The 10,697-nt window shown below is 50.3% G+C and overlaps 1 protein-coding gene across 1 annotated transcript; it reads left to right on the forward strand.

Moving 5' to 3' along the window:
- Positions 1-237: 237 nt before the first annotated feature.
- LOC103582658 (band 4.1-like protein 1) lies at positions 238-10,411 on the forward strand (the record flags this gene model as incomplete). Its single annotated transcript, XM_008564193.1, has 6 exons — positions 238-421; positions 1,394-1,558; positions 3,499-3,603; positions 4,153-4,195; positions 7,428-7,503; positions 10,193-10,411. Coding segments are annotated over exons 1-6 (782 nt in total), but the record flags the coding sequence as incomplete, so codon positions are not given.
- Positions 10,412-10,697: the final 286 nt, after the last annotated feature.

Below are 10,697 nucleotides of genomic sequence, written 5' to 3' on the forward strand. Positions count from 1 at the left end.
GAGCTATGGACGTAGGGTGGGAGGAATACCTGTGACCTCCGCTCTACTAACCCCTCACTTCCCATGGCTTTTCTCCCATCCCCCATCCTCTGTCTCCCTCCCACCTTTCTCTCTGTGGCTCTATCCATTTGTCTCCATCTGTCTCTCTCCACGTGTGGTTCCTGTCCCTCTTGCTCTGTCATACCATTGCTGTCCCTCTCCCCTGTCACATGTTCTCCTTCATGCCAATGTAGGTGTGCTGGTCACCATGACAACAGAGACAGGCCCCGATTCTGAGGTGAAGAAGGCTCAGGAGGAAGCCCCGCAGCAGCCTGAGGCCGCCGCTGTGACCACCCCTGTGACTCCTGCAGGCCACGGCCACCCAGAGGCCAACTCCAATGAGAAGCATCTGCCCCAGCAGGACACTCGGCCTGCTGAACAGGTGTGTGCCTGTGAGCATGGGGCATCCCTCTTCCTGCCCAACCAGTACTCTAGGTCCTGTTCTTAGGGCCCCAGTGTTTTCTCAGGAGGGAGGAAAGAAGGAAACTAAGATTTATGAGTGGTCTGTTACATGCTGAGCACTGTGCTTGGGCATTGTGGTCATTTTTATATTTAATTCTCCCGAACTGAAGAGGACAGCTATTAATTTCCCCATTTTACACTTGGGGGAATTGAGCCTCAGCAGGATGAAGTATTACCCAAAGTCACATTGCCATAAAGTAACAGAAGTGGAAGTCAAATCTAGATCTCATTTCAAAAACTGTTCTTTTGACTTAATTTTTGTACCTCTTGAGCCTTTTCATTCTAGCTTGGTAAGCCCTTGTGACCTCAAAGCAAAATTCATCACCCTAAAGCCACAAGGGGTCAAGGAATCATCTAGCCATCGAAATCACACCTCCCCTAATTCACGACAGCCCCAAGGTATGGTCTTGGCCAAGCTCACTAAGGCCAGAACCCCATGAGTCCTGACTCTGCCACTGACTCATGGGGCTCAGGTCTCCCTTCCCTCCTTTAGATCAGTCCACAGCTCCCAGCCTCATGCTAGATCCAGTGATGGATGAAAAAGAGACCAGACAGATGTCCTGATAACTCAGGCACTGTTCTAGGGAGACAGGACAGCTTTGGCTATTGGGTTTGGTTTTGTGGGATGCTCCTGCCTACAGAGACTGCCAATGGCAGTAGCCTGCAGGGAAGAAGTGGACCCCTCCCATGAGCCCACCCTGTCGTACATGGAAACTCTGGCTGTCGTCCTATACACACCAACCATAGACCCTGGTCACCCCCTGGGTCTTGGAGGGCAGCGACTCATTTTGGGGTCCATCATAGCCCCAGCAGCCTCCTTACTGGTTCTCATTTGTATGAGAGGCCATGGTTTCAGGTGCACTGACCAACTCTTCCCTTGTTGGACCTACAGAGCCTAGACATGGAGGAGAAGGACTACGGCGAGGCCGACGGCCTGTCAGAGAGGACCACACCTAGCAAGGCTCAGAAATCGCCCCAGAAGACTGCCAAGAAGTACAAGAGTGCCATCTGCCGAGTCACTCTGCTCGATGCCTCTGAGTATGAGTGTGAGGTGGAGGTAGGGGAGCACCCAGTGCCATATGTCTTCTCCAGTTGGCTGGCCTCAGCTAGGACAAGTTCCTGTGCGTACCAGCCTGGGCCAAACCAGGGGGTTCCTGGAAAGACTGCAGTGTCCGGAGAGATGACCTGGCCTGGCCCTTCTTTGTACAGATGGTGGCACCGACACCCAGAGAGGGCTGTTATGGTTGCAAGTAGAATGAGACAAGGCACAGACAGGACTGGTCCAGGAAAATATTTCGCAGGGTGGCTATAGCTTGACAAGGGTGCCACCACCTAAGTGCTGACCTACAGCCCAGTAGGCCTGGGAACTGGCCTGTCCTATCTCACCCAGCAGAGACTGATGTTTAAACTAGAATCATTTTAGTGTATTTATTGGGTGGAGAGAGGGGTCCTCTCTTCCTTGTGAATACCCCTGTCCAGGGCACCACCTTGCGCTTCCAGGACAAACTAGTCACCTGAGGGTTCCATGGTAAGCACATCACTCAGGCAGAGGGAGGTGGTCTATTGGAAGGACGCACTCATCCAGGCCATGTGGAAGCCCTTGTGGCGTGGCCTTGCCTCACAGCATTGGAACAACAGATGCCTCCTTCCTGGGGTCAGCTTTTCTGGCCCCACGTGTAGTGTTTCAGTTTCCCTTAGAGGCCCAGACTCACATCCTAGCTCTGAGCTCTCATCGCCCCTCTGTGAGCCTTTCTGCCCTCAGAGGTTCTGCCCACTCTAGACACTGTTCCTGGCCACTCTTGCCATGTATAGAAGAGTTCAGAGGGCGGCCTCACTGCTGAGATTTATAGGAGCTACCTCCCTTTCTTGCCTATGCTCTGGCTTTAAGGGATGTGACTGACTTTTGAGCCTTGAGAAACTGGGTCACTCTTCTCTCTAGAGTTTTTGTTTTGTTTTATTGTATATTTCTTCCATGGAAGGGTTTCAGGGTGAATACCTCCCCTACTCCTGGGGCAAAAGAAAGGGCTCTCTACCTTTGCCCTCCTGCCCTCACAGGTCCCAGGATGCTGTTTTCGCCTGTCCCAGAACACGCAGAGGGTGTGGCCAAGGTCAGGTTCACTCCCTCTGACAGACTCTTCCAGGCTGAGGAATTCCTTGTCAGGCCTGGTCCCAGGGACTAGCCAGACCATGTAGGGACCTTAGTCTCTCTCTGGAGTCCCCTACCTCTTTGAGTGGTGACAGCCTCACATTCCCCCTGCCCTGGGATCCCTTTATAGGTGCTTCTCTTCACACCTATGAGTTGGAGTGCTCAGCTCGGGCCTGGGCTTCATTGTTCTAAATCCTCAAGCCTGGAAGGTGGTTCAGAGAGGTCTTAAGCTTGGTTTATGGGGGTATTTCTAACAATGGTATTTCTAGCAGATGCTGATTTAGGCCCCATGAGCCTCTTTAACACCTCTTTTGCTGCCCCGATGGGGGGTGGCACTCTAGCCTGGGCTGCCCTTGATTTCACTCAGTTGAGGGGTGGGGCCAGGGAAAGGACAGTCACAGTGTGACCCTGAGACCTAGACCCTCCCCTTCTCACCCTGTCCACTTCTCTCATATTTTGGGGAGCTCTTCTCTTCCTTCCTCTCACACCCAAAACTTAGGACTTTTGGTTTTCCGCTCCTTGGGTCTGTCAGCCACCTTCTCTTATTCACTCTAAGGGAAGGAGAAATCAGTCACTCCCATACCCCAACTTCAACTTCTCTCCAAACAAGTTCATGGTCTAAAAAGATGGCAACAGAGCTTGGAAGAAGGCTGTTGATGAGCTGGGCATTGGTGTCACCCCCCTTAGGACTCAGAGCTGAGCCAGGTGGGGTGGCAGGAGTGCTGAGTTCCTCTCCAGACACTGGAAGACTTTTGAGGGTTTTTGAGTTGTCCTGGTGGAGCCTTGGGGTATCTCTCAGGCCCACCCTAAGATGTGCTCTGGCCTCATAGCAGCTCTGCTTTCCTCTTCAGAAACATGGCCGGGGCCAGGTGCTGTTTGACCTGGTCTGTGAGCACCTCAACCTCCTGGAGAAGGACTATTTTGGCCTGACCTTCTGTGATGCCGACAGCCAGAAGGTACCCAGGGTGGGGAACAGGGCTGGTCAGGGGAGGCCTGCTCTGGGGGGTAGACCTCTTCCCTTAGGCCAGCGTAATCCTGGGCACATCCATGGCTTCCATCAGTCCGCAGACCTTCATTAGGCACCTTCTGTTTGCATGTCCCCAAGGTTCAGCCAGCCCTGCCTATCTGCCTCACTTCTCTGTCTCCACCCCTTAGTCCCAGTCCTTTCTGGGGGAACTCAGGAGCTCTCAGCCAGTGCCTCTTCCCCACCCTTGCAAGGTTCCTGCCAGAGTTTCCCTCTTCCTGCCAATCCCATTGCAGCTGCATCACTGTAGCTGCCTCAGGGCAAAGCCAGCCCAGGGCACTGGGTCCCAAGCCTGGTGGTGAATCCAGGCTTCGTTTCTCTCACCTACCAGTCCCAAGGAAAAGGGTCCAGAAAGCTCTGTGAGGGAAAGGTGTTCCCTACTAGGGGCTGTCAACCAGCCATCTCAGTATATTTCTCTCTCCTTGCCCAATCCAGGTGCTCTTCTCTATCTTCCCTCTAAGAGCTCTCTCTTTTCTTTCAGAACTGGCTGGACCCCTCCAAGGAAATCAAGAAGCAGATCCGGAGTGAGTGGCTTGCTATGGTTGGGGATGCCATGGATGGGCGGGCAGGGGCTCCAGGCCATGAGGGCCCCACGTGTACTGCTCCCACCTACTTTGTGCTCTCAGACCTATGAGTTCATTTGCTCTGCATGGCAGATCTTGGGAAGGCAGGGCAGGAATGATTGTTGACTGTTGTTTTGTAGATGATGAGTCTGAGGCCCAGCAAAGAACTGAATGTACAGAGTCACACAGCGTGTTAGCATAAGAATCATAAATGCATTCAGAATGTAAGCACTAGAAAGGACCTGCAGAGTCATCTAGGACAAGAAACAAACAGGTGGCCTGGAAACAGCCACTCTCCTGTCCAGGGCTGGTGCAGACTTCAGTAGTCAATGACCCTTTTCTCAGAGGCCGAGAGAGAGACAGTTATTTACCTAAGGTCACAGAGCCAGGTGGTCGCCGAGCCAGGCCTTGAGCCCTGTCTTCCAACACCATCCTGTACTCTTCTCAGGCCTGGGGTGAAGGCAAATGAGCAGGCCAACAATCTGTCCTTTCTGGCCCAGAGGAGGAAAGTTAGAGGGGAGGGGCAGCTTTCCAATAGCAGAAAGGGGAGGTAGATGGCTTCAGCAAGGTGGCAGGCAGCAGGTAGAGACCCGGAGTCTGGAGCAGAGATGCCTTCACCTCAGGCCCTTCCCCCTCGGCTGTGGTTGTCTCTCCTGGACTTCCTGGTCCCCTGGCTGGGAAGCTGTAGCTGAGCCTGTTGCCATGACAGCAGGTAGCTGAGCCCAGGGATGCCAGCTGACTCTGCAGGGGGGGCTTAAAGAATTCTTCCCGTAGTTTCCTGTCAGTTGGAGACAAAGAGGTAGGTACACGGACAGAGCATGCTCCTCTGGGGGCTGACAGGGTCCTGGGTGTGGGCTTCAGGCTGTCCCGCAGGAGCCCCAGCCCAGCTGGGAGGCCTACCTCTCAGGCCTGAAGGAATTAGAGCACATACAGGCAGCCAAGTGTGTGGTGTTCAGTAAGGACCAGGAGCTTGAAAAAGAGGCAGCCAGATCGAATCATCAGACCTCAGCATCCCTCCCCAGAGCAAGCCTGCGGCCCTGGCCAGCATAGCTCAGGCACAGTGGATGGTTCCTCCTTGAAACCACCTCAAGTCATCGAGGAGTAGTCTTGAACCTTAGCAAGTGCCTCCTCCAGTAGAGCCACAGTCTCTGTCTCTACCCCTGTAACTTCCAGCCACTCATCCTAGTCTTGCCTTCATGGGGCCCCAGTGGAGCTATTTTCTTCTGTTTGTGGCAGCCCCTCAGCCTTCTGAAGGTGGCACCACATGTCCTTGTGTCCTGGGCTTCAGGGTTGGGTGTGTCTCCTTCCAAACCTCAGTGTCCATCACCTAGGGCACCCAGGGCAAGTCCTGCACCTCTCTGGGCCCCTGCTTCTCCTTGGCAAGTAGATTAGTAATTCCTGCCTCACGAGGTGGGGGTGACAGTTAAATGACATATGTGTGGACAGTACCCAGCACATAGTAGGTGCTCAGTATCTATTTTCTTCTTGCTTCTCTGAGGCTGTCTGGTGTGATGGATAAATAGACACAGGTACCAGACTGCCTGGATTTGAATCCTGACCACATCACTACTTCTTATGTTATTTCTCTGTTCCATGCCTCAGTTTCCTCATCTGTAAAGTGGGATAATAATAGTATCTGCCTTTATGGTTGTTGTGAGGATTTAATGAATTTTACATGTACAACACCTAGAATGGTTCCTGTACACAGTAGCAACCAGTATGTATTGCTATTGTTATTATTTATTATTACTATTGTCGTTCCTAAGACAGGGAGTGTTTCCCCTGAGGCTGCTTTTTCCAAGGAGTTGTTGTGGTCAGGAGCCTGGGCTCTGGGGTCAGATGACCAGAGTTTGGATCCCTGTTCTCTACCACCAACTAGCTGAGTGATCCCGGGACACTAACTTAACCTCTCAGAATCTTCATCTATAAAAAAGAAAGTCAACCTTACGATGATTATGAAAATTAAATTCCTGCACTTGTGCATAAAATTCTTAGCAAGAAAAGTGACCAGCACTTAATAAGTATTTGAGATATGACAGCTAAATGGTGAAGACAGTGATGACCACAGGGACAAGAATGGTAGTGACAATTCGGCCTCCAGCTCTTCATGACCACAGCCCTGCTCTGGATAGGCCTTGCTTTCTCACTTTGTTACGGGCCTTTTTAGAGCATGGACCCCAAAATGGCCCAGGGGTGGTCTGACCATCGTTCTGGATTATAGACTTTTGTTAATTTTGTCCAAACCCTGAGCCCTATCCTGCCCCTCCATCTGCTCTGATGTGGTTATCTCTTCTCTTGGCTTGCAGAGCTTATTTCCAGCTAAAACCTCAGCCTTTATTCCTTTCTACACCGTATATGTGTGCCATCAATTTTTCATATCTAAATGGGTAGGTTAATATTAACCTATAAGATATCCTTTTGTTCCTATTAGCCCATTGTATTTCCCTTTTAGATCTTGGTTATTACCCAATTCTGGCATCTAATATTAGGAGTCAACAAGTTATAAGGTAATGTTTTCCAAAGTGTATTCTGAGAAACATTAATCTGGCAGGATGTTCTGTGAAAAATAGACAAAGTAGGTCAAATAAGTTTTGGAAATTCTTGAATGCATGTCCCTCTTAGAGAGTTGCAATGCGTGGTAGCAGAGTGAGGGCTCTGGAAAGTCCAAAACTAGGAAACCTGTTTACTGCAGTACTTTCTAGACTACTTTCCTCCCTGTTAACATCCTGTGGTGTAGACTTTGGTATAAAGGAAGGAGAACAGGCTCTGGAGCCAGGTGGCATGGGTCTGAACCCCAGCATTGCCACTTCCACAGGTGACCTTGGGCTGGCCACTTTACTGCCTGGGCCCAGTGTCCTCATCTGCAAAATAGGACTAATCATAGGACTTATTCATGGGGTCATGGTGAAGTTTAGTGACGCAATGTTCGTAAACTAACTAAGAGTGTGCCTGGTACACAGCATTAGTTTTCTTTCTTTCCACCTTCCTTCTCACCACTAGCTCAGAGATCTCTTAACCTGGGCCTCGGTTTCCACATTTGTCGAGTGGCAGTAATGTTCCAGGCTCCCTGAGTGCATTGTCCTGAGATGAGAGGTGTGAGAAGACTTAGAGAGATTGCCCATGGGATGGTGCATGCAGCCACTCACTGAGATGATGGGGCCTCTCTGATCTCTCCCTCATCTTTTCCTCTCAGGCAGTCCTTGGAATTTTGCCTTCACAGTCAAGTTCTACCCCCCTGACCCAGCCCAGCTGACAGAAGACATCACGAGGTGAGGGCTGTGGAGGGAGTGGGCAGGCATGCTGGCCATGGCCCTGGGAGACAGTCCGTATAGTACAGCAGTTGCAAACGCAGCTGCCTACTGAGGCCAGGCACACAGCACCAACAAAGGAGGCAGACTCAGTGCAGGAAAAGCAATGACGCAAACCCAGTGGTCAATGGCAGCTGACCCTTGACTTCAGAGGAAGAGCTATTGCAGGGTGCCGTGGGGCCCATTGTGAATTTAAGAGGACAGACGCCACCTAAAACAGTTGCTGTTCGGCTTCAGGCAGTCACTGCTATGTGGGAGTTGGGTCTGATTGTTGAAATGAAGCTAGAGATTTAAGAGCAAAAACCACAATCTTTTTTTTTTTCCTTTTTGTCTTTTTTCGTGACTGGTAACGGGATCGCAACCCTCGGTGTCGCGCCCGCACCGCACTCAACCAGTGAGTGGACCGGTCTCTATATGGGATCCGAACCCTCGGCGGGAGCGCCGCCACACTCCCAAGCGCCACACTCTACCGAGTGCGCCACTGGGCCGGCCCAAAAAACCACAATTTTTAAATGTTGGCAACTATTGCCAACTTTTTAAAAGCATTGTGTGGGCCATCTATGGGTGGGACATGCCAAACACAGGTGAAGGCTGACATGCTGGGTGGACCACCAGTGTGCAGTGTCGGGGATATGGAGAGAGCAGAGTGGCAGTGCCTTTGCACATGGGACTTTGGTCCTACATGGCTCACTGTGCACACGTCAGGCTGTGGAGGTCAAATGAGGCTTGTGACCCTCTCCAAGGAGGCAAGCCTAGGCTGCTGGGGTGAACATGGATTGTGTGTGCAGTCTTGTTGCGCCTCAGGGCCAGTAGATAACATGGCTGAAGATTGGATGGGGGTGAGAAGCATCCTTCAGGATGGGAGTTCCCATGGGGCTTATCCTGCCTCTGGAAACCAGGATGGGGAAGGCCCTTCTCTCTACCTAAACCCCTTTCAAAGAGATAGTGTCACTTGATGATATCGTGAGTCTGTGTCATCCATGTGGTGGCCCTGAACCTCCGACAATAAGATGTGGGCTTGGAATTCTCCTACAGTCGGGGAGGGGCCGTTAAGCCAGCTTCTCTCTCATTGGATTCCTCCTTAATGACGGCTGCCTGTTTGCCAGGCCTGGACCAAGGTCAAGACGCTGACTCTGTCCTTGGGAGATAAGACAGATGTTCCTGGAATGGATCTGGCCCTGGGCCTTGGCCTCATTAGCCCTGTTCTGAACCCTGAGGTCAGCCTGAAGCCAACATGGCAACAGCAGGGTCTGAACTCCAATCCCAAGAGGGCTGAGAGCTTTAGGCCAGCACAACCCCCTCTCTTGCCCACCGTGCCTCCTCTCTGTGCCAGACTGTGGGCATGAGGCTTCCAGGGACACCAGGAGGGAAGTTAGCTCTGCCCAGCACAGATGGCCCCAGACTGATTTAATCAAAAATAGTTAGGTCCAAAATAAACTGGTCAAAATGACGGATTGAAATAAAAGATTGGTCAGAATGTTCGGTTGTGACTTCTGAATTTTTAGTCTTTTGAACAAAATGCCCATAAGCCCTTCCTCGGTGCCATGATATTTGAGCTACTGCTGATTCTGAGCCTACACCTTGGCCCTGAGCACATACTGACAGTGCTCCTACTTCTTGTTAGGGCTTCAGTTATGACTGCAAAATAATGTCACAGAGCAGTAAGAATTATACTAAGTAAAAGCCACTGAAAAGGAAAAGAAATAGGCAATTGAAAAAAAAATGGTGAAATATAGTAAAAACGGGCAAGGAGGCATCATTGGCTGAAAATGAACCAAACATTTAATACACAATAACTGAAAAAGCAAAATGGTCTTAAGTGTTTCCAAAAATTGTAAAATCATCCAAAATGTGCATAAAGGTTATAAAAAAAATCATGGCCCAGTGGTTGGAAATGTGTCTTTAAACCAATTTGGTTTTAGACGATTCACTTAGAGCTGGAGGCAAAATAGAAAAGTTTTGGGAAAGCATTGGTAAGCAGGTTTATCCAGGCTATGGAATACAGTGTGGAAGTTAAAGTGAATGAGACAGAGTCACATGTGCTGACATGGGAACAGCTCCAAGGCATGCAGTTTGGAGTGACTGAGCGAGCTGTAGAATCAGATATAGGTAGGATTTGATGCCATTTACATGTTAAAAACATGCATAAATCAAAACCACATGCATTTCTGTATATTGGTAGAGAAGAAATGTCTAGAACACCACATGGATAACTGGTGACCTCTGGGGGAGGGGGTTAGGAATGAGAATGAGCATCAAGAGGAGATTTAGAGTCATCTTTCAAGTTTGCATTTTTTCCACAGTATGAATATATTAATTGTATAGTTAAAACTACATAATATTTTTTTAATGGCCAACTAGCAAAGTAAACTATTTAGCTTCAAAATAAGTTAGAAATCAAGAATTCTCTTACAGTAGAAAAGATATCCCTCAAATGTAGAAATGAACAAAAATGTTTAGTCATGTGAAATTCGCAAAACCATCTCATAGGACACACCCAAATTGTCAACACATGAAAAGCCAATGACTAGAAACATCTTTTTCTACTAAGCCGTGTACCGATCCTTTGGTTCTGAAGGGCCAGCTGTGCTTGGGGGGGACCCAGGGAGGAGGAGGGCCCCAAGCCCATGCACACTCTCCCCTTCTCCAGATACTACCTGTGCCTGCAGCTGCGGGCAGACATCATCACAGGCCGGCTGCCCTGCTCCTTTGTCACGCATGCCCTGCTGGGCTCCTACGCCGTGCAGGCTGAGCTGGGTGACTATGATGCTGAGGAGCATGTGGGCAACTATGTCAGTGAGCTCCGCTTCGCCCCTAACCAGACCCGGGAGCTGGAGGAGAGGATCATGGAGCTGCACAAGACATACAGGTGAGGGGCCAATCCCAGGGCCTTCCGTGGCTCCTGGGCTGGTTGGCTGGAGCTTTCTGTGCAGGCCTGAAGGGCCTAGGCCCCTTGGATGCTATGTTGTATGTACTCCACTTGTCTCTGCCCTTAACTTGAGGTGTGTCTGCAAATACAAATGATAGTGACTAGGTGTGTGACCTTAAATGACCTCTTGGGGCCCCAGTTTCTTAAGCTCCTGCATGGGTATGATAATTCCCTATTCTTGGGAATCAATTTCTTTGAGAAACTCTGAGAATCAGTTTCTTTATCT

This window comes from Galeopterus variegatus, unplaced genomic scaffold, assembly GCF_000696425.1.
Source record: "Galeopterus variegatus unplaced genomic scaffold, G_variegatus-3.0.2 Scaffold17219, whole genome shotgun sequence".
In the NCBI taxonomy this organism is placed as follows: domain Eukaryota; kingdom Metazoa; phylum Chordata; class Mammalia; order Dermoptera; family Cynocephalidae; genus Galeopterus; species Galeopterus variegatus.